Source organism: Heterocephalus glaber, unplaced genomic scaffold, assembly GCF_053883595.1.
Source record: "Heterocephalus glaber isolate CG9 unplaced genomic scaffold, H.glaber_assembly_v1.0 deba00001758, whole genome shotgun sequence".
Classification (NCBI taxonomy): Eukaryota; Metazoa; Chordata; class Mammalia; order Rodentia; family Bathyergidae; genus Heterocephalus; species Heterocephalus glaber.
The window spans coordinates 294,911-309,022 of NW_028258455.1; the positions used below are offsets into that span (position 1 = coordinate 294,911).

A 14,112-nucleotide genomic window follows, 5' to 3' on the forward strand; every position below is an offset into this window, starting at 1 on the left:
TCCTTGCGCTTGCGCAGCAGGCGGCGGAACCACTGAGCTAAATCCCCGGCCCCCAATGTTTAGTATTCTACTGTGTGAATATATCATCTGGCGATGTTTTGAAAACCATAACAGATTTACTTTTGCATTTGTGTAAAGCTCATACAACTTTTTTCTTAATGAAGTAAGATTTAATCCTGGAAAATAATTTATTTGGAAACAGACTATAATTCACTTGATTTCAATCTAACATCAGACTTTTTTTCTTCTGAAAAATCTACTTTTGTTCTAAGCCCTCCCCCTTTTAATATCAAAAGTGATCCAGGAAACTGGAACCAAATACTGCATGCCCACCTCAAATCTTGTTTTCTTTGTAGCCTCATGCTCTATGTGAGAGTGGGATGGGTATTGTATGCCCTTGATCATTCTGCAGTGGATTCTCCTGATTGCTGCCTCACTGAATATGGGGAGGAATGCAAAGACCTCTACTGTATCCAGAGTTCCTTAATACTTTGTCTTTTCTAGGATTCTAATGAAACTAATTGCATACCGAATTAATTACGTAGAGGTAAGGGTTGATTTCTTTTGTCACATAAAGTCTTAGTGGGCTTCAGCTTTTCATTTTTTCTTCAGTTTAGATGTGAGATTCTCTGACAATGTTTTACTGGTATCATCTTTATAATTTTGTTGAACTCTGAAATGTGACAGTAATTAAAGGAACACTTGGAGAACAGACTTTTTTTTTTTTTGGTACCAGGAATTGAACTTGGGACCTTGTGCTTGCAAAGCAGGCAGTGGAACCACTGAGCTAAATCCCAGGCCCTGAGAACAGAAATTTTAATAGTCCTCTTTCAGTCTGTATGGCCTCTCACTTCATAGTTCTTCCTGACTCTCCTGGAAAAGCACATTTGAAAGGCTTGGATTTTCATCTTACTTCCTTTTTCAATTTAATGAATAATTTCTTGAGGTTGCCACTTAAAGGTTGATGACCTTCACTTGCTTCCAGTGATATTTGTAGGCATTTTAGGAGACTGTAGTGTCTTACATAGAAAGCTTTTAAAAAAAGAATAGAGGTGGGCCAGGAATTTAGCTCAGTGGTTCTGCTGCCTGCCTCGAACGCGTCAAGTCCCCAGTTCGATCCCTAGTACCAAATAAAAAAAAAAAATAGAGGTAATTCGTTCATTTCACAAATAGTTATTGAGTAGTATGTATGTATGGGTTTGCTCCCAGATTAGAGCAGTTGATTAGCTAACCATGGAAAGTTGGTTTAAATAGTACTGTAGTCATATGAAATAAATAAGGCCAAGACTCTCTAAAACTCAGTTATTGTGTAATTTTGTATATTTAACCATTTTTGTCCCAAAATGCAGTACCTGACTTTTCAAAAATTAAAAAAAGTTATAAATGCTTGCTGAGATTATTACAGATTGAGCATATCTAATCTGAAAATCCGTCATCTGAAATACTCCCAAAATATGAAAGTTTTTGAATGCTGACATAATGTGATGTGAAAAATCACCAGGTGACCATGAAACTGCTTCATGTACAAAATTATTAAAAATATTGTATGAAATTACCTTCAGGGGCCGGGGATTTAGCTCAGTGATTTTGCTGCCTGCTGCACAAGCGCAAGGACCCAATTTTGATCCCTGGTACAAAAAAAAAAAAAAAAAAAAAGAAATTACCTTCAGACTATGTGCATAGAGGATTTATCAAATATAAATGAATTTTGTGTTTAGATTTGCTACCATCTCCAGGATATCTCATTATGTACATCAAATATTCCAAAGACCAAATATTCCTGCCAAATCAGAATTTCTGATAAAGGATATTCACCTCAAATTTTACTTTGAGTGATGTGTTAATTGAAATAGCTGTCAGTGGAATGTAATGCATGGCTGTAATATCAGGACTTGGGAGGCAGAGGCAAGGGAACTGTGAGTTCAAGGCCAGGCTGGACTACACAGAGAGACCCTATCTGAAAAAGCTTTCAAAAAAAGCTCTCCATAGGGGCCGGGGATTTAACTCAGTGGTTCCGCTGCCTGCCTTGCAAGCGCAAGGTCCCGAGTTTGATCCCTGGTACCAAAAAAAAAAGCTCTCAATAGAAAATGGGGACACAATCTACTTTCTAATAGGTTTAAGGGTCAGTAAAACTAGAATATCCATGTCCAAAACCCACCTTTGTTTTTCTGTCTTATCTATTCTGTTTTAAATTTAACAGTACTTTTTAAATATTTTCATTTATTTTAAAAGTTTTATTTTTAAAAAATATTTATTTTGGTGACATTTTGGAATTATTAACACTGAATTATTTCCATTGACTAGGGAGTACAGTCAGAATTCATAAGATATAAAAACGTTTCAGCAAGAAGTCTCACATTTTGTCCTGTTTCTGGTCCTGAGGCAAATAATGTTACATGTTTTTAAGTGTCATTCTAAATATACTTTATGTATATGTACCCAAATCGTGTGTGTATATATGTGTATATATATAATATATATTTCTTTGCTGCACAAATGTTATTTATACATTAAAACTTCTTTCATTACTTAATATATTTTAACTTCACATCAGTGTGAAAGTGCTTCTTAAGTTTTTCCTCAACCTGATATGGGCCATTCTTTTTCACACATTTTATTTTCTCTATTAACTTTATTGGTACATTTTAGATATACAATACAGTTACATTCATCATTGGGATCTTGTACCATTACATGAATCTCTTGGTTCTTATTTTTTTCCCCTTCATTTGCCCTCCCTTCACCCCCTCCACCCTTCCCTATTTGCAAAGACCTTGTTTCCATTTTTTTCCTCTTATATTTTTTCCTTTTCCTTTTTTCCCTTCCCCTACCCCTCCCAATTCCCCTGCTCTTTTAGACCTTTTCTTCCTATTACACAGTATCAATTATACATTTTTTAAATTACAATATCAAGATGTAGGAGACATTACCACAGATTTTACAGAATTTAAAAGGATATAGAAAGCATATTATAAAAATCTTTTTTGAAATAAATTTGACAACTTCTAAGAAGTAACTTAGAAGACAAATTAATGAAACTAACTCTGGAGGAAATATAAAATTTGAATAGCACCTATTGAAGAAAGTATATTCCTAGCTTGAAAACCTACCTATATGAAAACAGCAGGCTCATAAACATTTTAACTGATAAATTATATCAAACATTTAAAGCAGAAAAAAGAAGGAACTCTTCTCCCCTCATTTTAGGAACTCAACATTGTGCTAATCCTAAAACTGGATAAAGATAATACAAGAAAAAAGTATGAACATAGATAGAAATTTGTTTAACAAAACAAACTCTTAGAAGTCAGATCTGGCAGGATGTAGAAAGGGGTTTTTTTTATAGGGATGGCAGTGTTGGTTCAGCATTGGAAGATCCACCCCCAAAAGTCATCATTTTAACAGAGGCAAGGAGAAAGCCATATGATCCTGTCACTAGTTGGAGAAAGAGTATTGGACTAAATTCTATAGCTGTTCATGGTAAAAGCTATCAGGAGGCTAGAAGTAGAACAGAACCTTCTCAACAGACAAAGACATGTACTCCATACTTCCAACAAAAACTCCTTCTATGAATGGAGACGATACAATGGTTTCTCCCTAAAGTGGGGAACAAGGGCATATATGCCTACTCTTCATCTGTACATTAGACTTTGAAACACAGGTCTAAACCAAAATAGTCTGGCAATAAAATGACACAATTAGGATAGGATTGGCACGGCAGAAGCAAAATCTTTATATGTAGATGAAATGATCATCTACAGAGAAAATACTAAGAAATCTCTAGGAGCCCCTAGGACTTGTACTTGAATTTAGCAGGATTAGAAAACACAAGGAATATATAAAAATTCAGGTCTGTGTATACTTGCTATAAATGAAGAACTGGATATTGAAATTTTAAAGTTATGTAGGTGTACAAAGGACCCAGAAAAGCCAAAAACAAAAACAGTGTTGGAAGACGTTTAGCACCCAATTTTAAGACTTCTTCTAAAGCTACAGTAATCAAGGCAGTGTTGGTGTAAGGAAAGACATATAGATCATTGGAATAAAACAGAGAATCTAGAAATAGAACCACACATATATGGTCCACTGAGTTTTGAAAGATTATTTAACATTATCATTTTATAGAACATAAACTCGATTCAAGAACCGAGGAAGAGATAGTGTCTTCAGCAAACGGCACTAGAACACCTGGTATTCGTGTATAAAAAATTAACCTCAACCCTTGTTTTCCATACATGAAAATAACTTGAAGGGATCTATGAACCTAAATAAGAAAGCCTAAAAGTATAAAACTTTAAGAAGAAATTATAAGGGAGAATATTTATGAATTCAGGGTAGGCAAGAACTACCTAGGATACAAAAACCATGATGTATAAAAGAAAAAAAATTGATGAGATTCCATCAAAATTTAGAACTTTAAATGACATCATTAAAATGAAAAGTAGTCCTTAAACAGACCATATTTACAATGCATATAACCTATGAGCAGAATATATAAAGAATTCTTAGAGCTCTATATTAATAGACAACCCAATTAAAATGTAGACATAAGAGGATGATAAATAGCCAGTATAGCACAAGGAATGGTGTGCAATTCTAGAATCAGAAAAATACTCATCAGTACAATAATAAGATTGAATTATACACTCATTAGGGAGATGAAGTCAAAAGTTTTAAAAGCCTTGTCATGACTTTTTCTTTTTGTTGGATTCTCCCCCTTTGTGTTTAATTTGTCACACCCAATGGATTCATTCTGCTGGGTTTCCTGGGGTTGTGATCCTCATTGTCTTTTCCTAGGGTATTGTCTAAAATTTTTTGGAGTGCCAGTTTGGTATTCAGGAAGTTCCTGAGGTGCTCTTTATCATGAAAGCATCTTATTTCTCCATCCATTTTGAAAGATAGTTTTGCAGGGTACATCAATCTGGGTTGGAGGCTGTTTTCCTTTAGAGCTTGAAATACATCACTCCAAGCTCTTCTGGCCTTGAGGGTTTGTATTGAGAAGTCTGCTGTGATTCTGATGGCCTTTCCTTTGTATGTGATTTGTTTCTTTTCTCTCACTGCTTATAGAATTTTATTCTTCTGTTGGATTTCTGGAATCCTAATTATTATATGCCTATGTGTAGATTTTTTTTGACTAAAGTTATCTGGAGTCCCATATGCCTCACTTATCTGTATGTCAAGTTCTTTTCCCCTCCTTGGGAAGTTTTCTGCCATCACTTCTGTGAGCAGTTTTTTTATGTCATCTGCACTCTCTCCTCTTTCTTCATTGACTCCAATCAGTCTTATGTTATTCTTCTTTGCATCGTCTAGCAGCTGCTGGATTGATTTCTCATGTTCCCTTACAATTTTAAAGCAGTTTTTCTTTTCCTCCTCACTAATTGCAATCTTATCCTCTATATGTGAAGTTCTATCCTTACATTGGTTCATTCTGCTGCTCAGACTTTCGATGGAGTTTTTAATCTCTTGGAAATCTGTTTGTATCTGTTTTATGGATTCCATTTGTTCCCTATGTTGGGATTCCATCATGTTCCTCAGATCCTCTGTTTTTTTATCTGTGTCCTCTCTAGATTTATTAATCATGTCTTGCACCATGAGCAAAATCTTTGCTGTTATCTGAGTAATTATTTCTGATTTCATTTTTCCCAGATCCTCTTTTGTTGCCAGTTCAGAGAGTCCAGGTGGTTGAGTATCAGAGTATTCCATCTCGTTTCCCTTTGGGGTTGCTGTAGGTGATCTAGAAGTCTGTTTTTGAGGCTGGTTTATGTGCCTTCTCATTTCCATGGTGGGGGGTTGCTTCTGGCGCCCCCACTTGGCTCACCTTCTGTGCCCTAGGAGCTTGGGATGGCAGCAGGGGAGCTTCCTTCCGCGTTCTGGGACCTGCTGAGCTTCACTGTGCTAGGAGCCTGGGATGGAGGCGGGGGAGCTTCCTTCCGGTTGCTGGGACTGGCTGAGCTTCACTGCCCTAGGAGCCTGGAATGGAGTTGGGGATCTTCCTCCTGGGTGCTGGAACCCGCTGAGCTTCTGTGCCCTAGGAGCCTGGGATGGAGGCGGGGAACTTCCTTCTGGGTGCTGGGACCGGCTGAGCTTCACTGCCCTAGGAGCCTGCAATGGACGCGGGGGAGCTTCCTTCCGGGTGGTGGGACCGGCTCTTTTTCACACATTTTGCTACAAATGGATATACTATAAATATTGATAAGACATTGCTTCTATTCTCCTATTTGTGTAAGTCACATTCAGCATAACTCTGACACCAGATGTATGGGTGTCGTGTGAGTCAGTTCAGTTCTGACACATTTCTCTGGAGGTACGATCAGGTCCCACAGGGTCCAGGTTCAGTGCCCTCACACTGCCTCCCAGTTACATCTAGTAACTTCTCACACACACACATCTGAGTGAACAGCTCTAAATCGTGGCTTCTGCTACCCCCTCTTTAAGTTTGATTGATTTGCTAAAGCTGTTCACAGAATTTAGGATGATACCTTACAACAATTTATGAATAAAGGATGTGAAGGATACAGATGAAGATAAAAGGGGTGAAGCCAGGAAGGGTGTCAACTGCAGAGCCTCTGTTGCCATGAAGTTGGGTCACACCACCCTCCCAGCAGTGGGATGTGTTTGCCAACCTGGAAGCTCTCTAAACACCATAGTTTAGCGATTTTTATGGAGCCTTTATCATGTAGTCATAATTGATCGTTAACTCCATTTCTAGCCACTCTCTAATGAATAGGGCTAAAATCTCCAGGCTTACAAGGATCGTAGCTTGCCCTTTCTGGTGACCAGTATCTACCAAGAGTTCCCACATTAGAACAGAAAACACTGCCACCACCCAGGAAATGCCACGGGATCTAGGAGCTCCATGTCAGGAACAGAAGTCAAAGACCAAATACTAGAACAATCTAATACCTGATATCCCAAGGGCATTAGGATCTCTGTCCTGGGAACTGCAGCAGAACCAGATGTGGGAACAGAAGATTCTCTTAACACTTCTTTTGCTCAGGAAGTTCCAAGAGTTTTAAGACTCTGTGCCAGGGACTGGGGTCAGAGACCAGTATGTGAATTTCTTTATATTGTTTGCATCTGCATTATGCTATGGTTAAAAAAAAAAAAAAATCGCAGGGCTAAAAATCCCAGAGGTTGATTTCTCCCTCATGGTACGTGTCCATCAATGCTTATCTTTTGTCTTCCCATTCCAGCACCCCAGCTGACTAAGCAGCTACAGGGTCAGTGTCCCAACCAGATGATCTGAAATCTTAAGTGCACCAAGATCTGAAACCTTTTGAGCATCCATATGATGCCTCAAGTGAGAAATTCCATTCCTGGCCTCACTGTCATAGTCAGAATGCAGGTACATTAGACAGGCTGTATAAAATCGCCCTCAGGCTTTGAGTAGAGGGTGTATGTGAAACATAAGTGAATTTTGCATTTAGACTTGGATCCCAACCCCAAATAAATACTCCAAAGTATGAAAAGAATCTGAAACCCAGAAAACTTCTGTCCCAGACATTTGCATAAGACATACTCAGGCTGTGCTGTCTATAATATTGCCAGTGACCATGCACAGGTATGGGTATTAGTTTCCCTGACTCAGAAGTCCTATTGTCCAGTACAAATTACTCTCATGGCAGCAGCCCATAAGTAAATATTTACAATTCACTCAGGTGATAGAATAGTATCTCAGTGTCTGTATAGCCACCATATAGATTTAATAAATATTACACTTTTTGCCATAATTGTTTGAGTATATATTTAGGGATAGCTAAATATGGGTTGAGCATGCCTATTCCAAAATTTAGAATGCTCTGAAATCTGTAACTTTTTGAATGGCTTGGTGGTCAGAAAGTTTTGAATTTCAGAGCATCTTAGATTTTTGGTTAGGCATGCTCAACCAGTAAAGTCTGCAAATTATTTCAAATTCTGAAAAAAAAAATTCCAAAATCTGAAACACTTCTGATCCAAGTATTTATATAGCGTTTGTGAAGCACACCCCAATTCCATTCCTTTTTCTTCTTTCTTCCCCAGAGGTAATTACTCTCCTGAAGTTGGTGTATATCCTTCTTGCTCATGGTGTCATATTTGTATGTCCATAAACATTATAAAGCATTGTTTAGTGTGCTTTTTAAATTGATTTTTAAAGGTTTTTTATTGTGTTAAAATACATACACATGTAACACATATGATTTCCAGATGAACCACAAGTGGCATGGCACAGCCTTGTGTACCCATCACCACTATCTATATCAAAACTTACTTTCATTATCCCCTACATACACTTTCTACCTGTTAGACAGTAAGTCCCCTTTTCCTTTCCCCCAGTCTTTTTGTAGCTTTTTCTCTGCTTTGTGCCCTTTTGAATTTTTCTATTCTAGGTACATCAGCTAAATGGGATCATTTTTCAAAACTTGTCCCCCTGTGCCTGACTTATTTCACCAAAGTAATTTTTAAGCTACAACATGTAGCATTTATCAGTTTCATGCTGCGTGTGTGTGTGTGTGTGTGTGTGTGTGTGTGTGTGTGTATACATGTACTGGGGCTTCAACCCAAGACCTCGCACATGGTAGGCAAATTTTCGACCTCTGAGCTGCACCCCACCCCCAGCCCTCATTCCTTCTTATAGCCAAATAGTATTTCATTGTATGAATATAATATATTTTGTTTATCTGTTCATGAGTTGCGGGACATTTAGCTTGTTCCTGTGCTTTGGGTATTGCATCACTGCTGTGAACATTGATTCATAGAATTCTGAGTTTTTGTTTTCAGCTCTTTTGGTTATTATACTTGAGAGTAAACGACTTTTTGAGGAACTGCCAAATTGTTTTCCACAGTGCTGTGCCATTTTGTTTAGTGCATTTTAAAACTTTGTATGTGGCACCCTTTCATACATATACTGATTTGCTTTGTAGATTCAGCAGTGTTAAAACTTTGGGGATTTAGTAATACTTCTGCTCATAAGTGAGACTGCTGTATACTTTTCTTGAGTTGCTTTGTTAGTGTTTGGCTATTAATGTAATGCTAGCTCCATTGAATGAGGCAGCTTACTTTCCATCTTCTGTTTTTCAAAACAGTTGGTATTTGAAATTTCTATAAAATTCTGAATGTGTTTTACAGCTTGCAAACAATACTTTGAAAAGTATCCAGGAGACCATGAACTCCTTTGGGAAGTTGAAGGTGTTGGACACTGGTACCAGAGAATACCAGTCACGAGAGCATTGCAGAGAGAAACACTTAAAATTACAGGTAAGAATGTTTCCAGTTTGAACACAGTCCAGTTTTAAAAGCAGCATTTGCTACATAATGGTGATGTCTAGAGCAGTGGTGTATTAAGTGATCTTTCTGGTATTGGACCCTCATATCTAAAGTTTGAATTTTTATTGTCTATTATGTATTAGATCTGGAGTCATTAACAATAAAGGGACCTAGCATAGCTCAGGGGAATGTAACAGCCCAGTAGGAATTGGTGAGGGCTGGGGATTTAGCTCAGTGGTGCTGCACCTGCCTCAAAAGTGCAAGGTGCTGAGTCTGATCCCAGGTACCGCAAAAAAAAAAAAGGAATTGGGGAATAAGAAATAACTTGGATTGGTTGGGCATGATGGCACCCACCTGTAATCCCAGCACTTGGGAGGCTGAGGGAGGAGCATAGCTGCATGTTCGAGGCCAGCCTGGGCTACATTGTGAGTTCAAGGTCAGCCTAGAATATACAATAAATATGGATTATTGAAACAGCTTAGGATAGGCTTACAGAGAACAAAGGTGGCCTTTCATCTCAAGCACCTCTTCCCAATATCACTCAGTACTTAAGGTAACTGTTTAAGATTTGTGATAGTGAAAGGGTTCATTGTGAGATAATGTGAACGGAATATTTCACAGGTAGATTTTCAGTAATGAACCTTTCCTTTTAGGGTGTATGAAAATCAGTACATTGTTAAAATTAAAACTAGATGCCGCTTGGCTTACAATTAAAAGTACTTTTTCTACACACAGCAATTTCCCACAATGAAGCCAAAAGACCTGTGTCTGGAGAATATGGTCTTGCAACTGTTCCAGAATATGAAGCAGAAACTGAAGATAATCAGTCTAATGAGATGCAGCTAACTGTAGGTGCATTATATGATCACTGCAGGAAGTAATAATGTTGTGGTTTCTTTAAAATGGATCCCATTTATATTTAAGTTTTGAATGTTATAGTTCCTTCAACAATGGTAACTTCAGTTGCATTCGTTTTCTTGGCATCTTTTGTGGATTAATAAGGACTTGGTTTTCTTTGAAAGATATTTATAATGGGATTAATAGTATTACAAGCTAATTTTTTTTAAATTAATTTTATTGGTACAATTTAGGTATACAATATAATGACATTCATCATTGGAAATTTGCACCTTTACATAATCTCTCTTGGTTCTTATTTTTTCCGCCTTCCCCTGCCCTCCCTTCAACCCCTCCATCCCTCCCCATTTACAAAGACTTTGTTTCCATTTTTTCATTTTCTCATATTAATTCCATTCCCTTCTTTCCTTTCCCCTACCATCCCACAATTACAAGCCAATTAAAGGTAATTTAGAATATAGAAAAAAATATAGAACATAAAAATTGGTAACCCTGTTAACTCAGAGCCACTATTAAACTTTTTATGTACTTAATGTTACATATTATAAAGCATGTGAGTGTTGTACACATTTAATTTTGTCTTTATTCTTTAATCCTGCTCTGCCTTTCTCTGTTAACAAAATAATGGAAACATTTTCCATAGCCCTATTCTTTTAAATCATGATTGTCAAATAGAAGCACCCTATATATAAGTATCATTATTTATTTAACGTAGGACTTTTACCGGCTTTTACATTTTTCTGTAGTCCAGGAACAGGCACATTTGTATATGAATCTTTGTACATATATAATTATTTCCTTGTGCGTATAAATGTCTAGAAGTCGAATTAGAAGTAGGTTAAAGATTATGAAGGTTTGGTGGAAGGTTTGATGCTGTATGCTCTAGGTCTCTATAGAATGAATAGACTTTGCCTATGTTAGATATCCTGCAAGGAGAAGGGGGGCCTCATACTGAACTCAGTGGACTTAACCAGATTCTTGTCTAAAATTATGTTTTGTGAAACTTGATGTTACTTAAAATATGGCCCCACTGCTTGAATTCCAGAAGTCTGTTTCTGTGCGGGGTTTGGTTGTGTTAGTTATTTATTACAGTTGTAGTTTTGTACGTGCATATCTGAGTATGTTTTTAATGAGTATTGAGTATGTCTGTAAATGCACATGCATTTCAGAGACCGGTGTGGGGAAGGAGTACTGTGGGGTGGAATTATTTGTGCTTGTTATTTGCATGAAAAATATTCATGGTTTTTTTTTTTTTTTTTTTGATACCGGGGACCGAACCTGGGTCCTCAGCTTGCGAGGCAGGAGGTGGAACCACTGAGCTAAATCCCCAGCCCACGTAGTCATGTTTTTAAGAATAACAAGTAATATAAGTATGTAAAGGATTAATTTTGAGGGTTTTTTTCTGTATTTGGAACTTCAGACTTCAGAATAAGCCCCTGTTCTTTTATATTACTGTCTAAATTCCTCAGGTATACAGATTTCGTTTAGCAGTTACCAAATATAATAAAATCAAGGAAAGTAGAAAATCTGCTCTTCCTTTATGTATAATGAAGGCCATGATTTATTTAATGTAAATCAGTAAATGTATGATGGATGAATGAATGGATGGTGGTTTATAATGAAGGTACTGTGGTAATGTGTAATTGAGCATACAAAGATATGGTTCTTATGCACATGGGAGAACTGAATGGTCCATTGTTGCATTGTTTGAAATCGATTATTGGAGGTATACAGCAGAGAAAAGACTTTTAAAGGTTAGGTGCGGGTTCTGTGGCAAGGATTAATAGGCATTTTAGAGGAAAGCATGTAAAAAACAGGTATGAAGGGGTTGGGGATTTAGCTCAGTGGTTCCACCGCCTGCCTTGTAAGCACAAGGTCCCGAGTTTGATCCCTGGTACAAAAAAAAAAGGTGTGAAGGAAAATGGCATGTTCAGTATGAGCAATATCTGTTATTGAAGAGTTTGTGAGTTTGTATTCTATGCACTGATAAACCATTAAAGTTTTTTTTTCTTTTTTAAGTAAAGCGGTGGTACAGTTTGTGATTTGGAAGCATCATTCTGTCTTCAGGGAGGAAGTGTTTAGACAGGCTATAGTTTGAGGAGGGATACTAGCGAGGAGGCTTTTGAAATCATTCATGTTAAAGATAATGAAGTTCTGAACTAAAGCCCTGGTATTGCAAAGGACAGGACAGTTCTGAGTCATTCTTAACTTGAAATTGATAGGCTTTGTGAGCAGTTGATGAGGGATAGGAAAAAATTGTTAGTACCAGATATAGGTTTCTCCTAGAGTGACTGACTGAATTGTTATTGCCATTAATCTAGAGAGGGACTAATACTGGGGAACAGGAAGATTCATTTTGGGATAGGTTGGGTGGGAAATTAGATGGGGCGTCCAGTTGGGATAGTTCTTTGGATATAGAGCTTTGGAAATCAGGATAGAAGTTGGGGAGCTCAAGTTATATGTTTGGATTAATCAGCAAATACATGTTGAAGTAAAGAGCAAGGTGAAAAATGAAGAGAGTTGGTGGCTGAGGATAAAATACCAGGAAATTTCACTGTAAAACTATAGCATATTAGATGTTTAGATTCTTAGGCTTTCATACTATACTAAATTTGTAACATAAACTTTTCATTTTTAAAGTAAATTTTAATGAAATTTGAATGGTTAGTTTTTTTGTCAATGAAATAAGTCCATAAGAAGAAAAAATAGCTTGAAACATTGGATTTTAATCTCTGTTTCTCTTTTAGATTGACTCTTTGAAAGATGCCTTTGCAAGCACTTCTGAAGGTAAGAAATTGAGCTGATTATCAGTGTTTGAGATACAATTAAGGATGGATATACCTGTGTGAGACCTAGAATAAGTGAAGATTTATCCAGCTCTAAAATCTAGATCTGGTTCTAATGCCACCACTGTCCCTGGTTTTGTTGGGCATGAATACTGAGGGTGCTGTTGTATGGCCCTCTTTCTTGTTTCCTTACCCATGAAATAGGGATGGTAATGTTTGCATTATTTCCTAACACATTGGGAGAGACTCCAGACAAAAATGCAAAAACACTTTCTAAAGCTCAGGGTAAATGGAAATGTGAGAAATGAATATTAAAGGAGTTATTTTATAGTTTAGAAAAGGACATTGACATTGTTTTCTTAGCTTGATATAAGTACGGAAACATCAGTTTGTACTTGATATAAGTGTAGTGGTAGAGTTATGTGAAAGCTAGAGTAGTTTTTGCATTTTTATATATTCTAATAGGTCATCCTTTCAGTACATAATTACAGTTTTGATGGTTTTTTTCCCCTCAGGTATTGAAAAACACCTGTTTCTACTCATACCCGGGGCAGTCATTTGAAGCGGCCAAAGATTGGAAAGAGATTTCAGGAATCTGAATTCACTGGTTCTCAAGGTGAAGATGAAAAAACTGCCCAGACTTCACCTGCAGCCTCAATAAATAAGTAAAGAATTCTTTCTTTTACTCTCATTGTGTTATTTATTCTCAGTTTCATACTATTAGTATTTAGTACTTAAGGTCGAGGTTATTGAATTCTTTGTGTAGCGAATGCCTTTGGTGTAGGGTTTGTATTTGGATCTTTCTACAAGATTGATGGGTGTGCTTCCTAGTGGTGTTACCTTGATAGCAATTTCTGTAAGAGAGCGGAATGAACTCCCTGTTGATTCGGTCATGTATGAAAACTGGGGAGAATATTCTAGACATTATATGATCTCAAATGAGTGATTATCACCAATTTTTTTTTTTTTTTTTTTTTTTTGGTACTAGGGATAGAACTCAGGTCCTTGAGCTTGCCGCAGCAGGCGGCGAAACCACTGAGCTAAATCCCCGGCCCCGATTATCACCAATTTTGAATTTGACAGCATAGTTGTTAGTGCTGAAGCTGAGTCAATTTTTTTAAATCCTCATTTTTACTTTAAATGGATTCGTTTTACTTATAATGTATACATTAGTGATACTCATAACATAATACAGTCAGTTCTTTCAGCAACTTAATATTCAGTT

At 37.1% G+C, this 14,112-nt stretch overlaps 1 protein-coding gene across 9 annotated transcripts in view; it reads left to right on the plus strand.

Annotated features, from left to right (window-relative positions):
• LOC147821222 (soluble lamin-associated protein of 75 kDa) overlaps positions 1–13,304 on the plus strand; it is a 59,883-nt gene extending 46,579 nt beyond the window's left edge. For 3 of the 9 annotated variants that reach the window (XM_087201235.1, XM_087201237.1, XM_087201238.1), the window contains exons 8-10: positions 9,106–9,234; positions 9,979–10,091; positions 12,849–13,293. In XM_087201235.1, coding sequence (XP_087057361.1) covers positions 9,106–9,234; positions 9,979–10,091; positions 12,849–12,905 — 299 coding nt within the window. In that variant the 3' untranslated portion in view covers positions 12,906–13,293. Of the gene's footprint in view, positions 1–9,105; positions 9,235–9,978; positions 10,096–12,848 lie in introns of all 9 variants that reach the window. The other 6 variants (XM_087201241.1, XM_087201243.1, XM_087201240.1 and 3 more) reach the window with 4 other exon arrangements.
• The last annotated feature ends 808 nt before the right edge of the window (positions 13,305–14,112 follow it).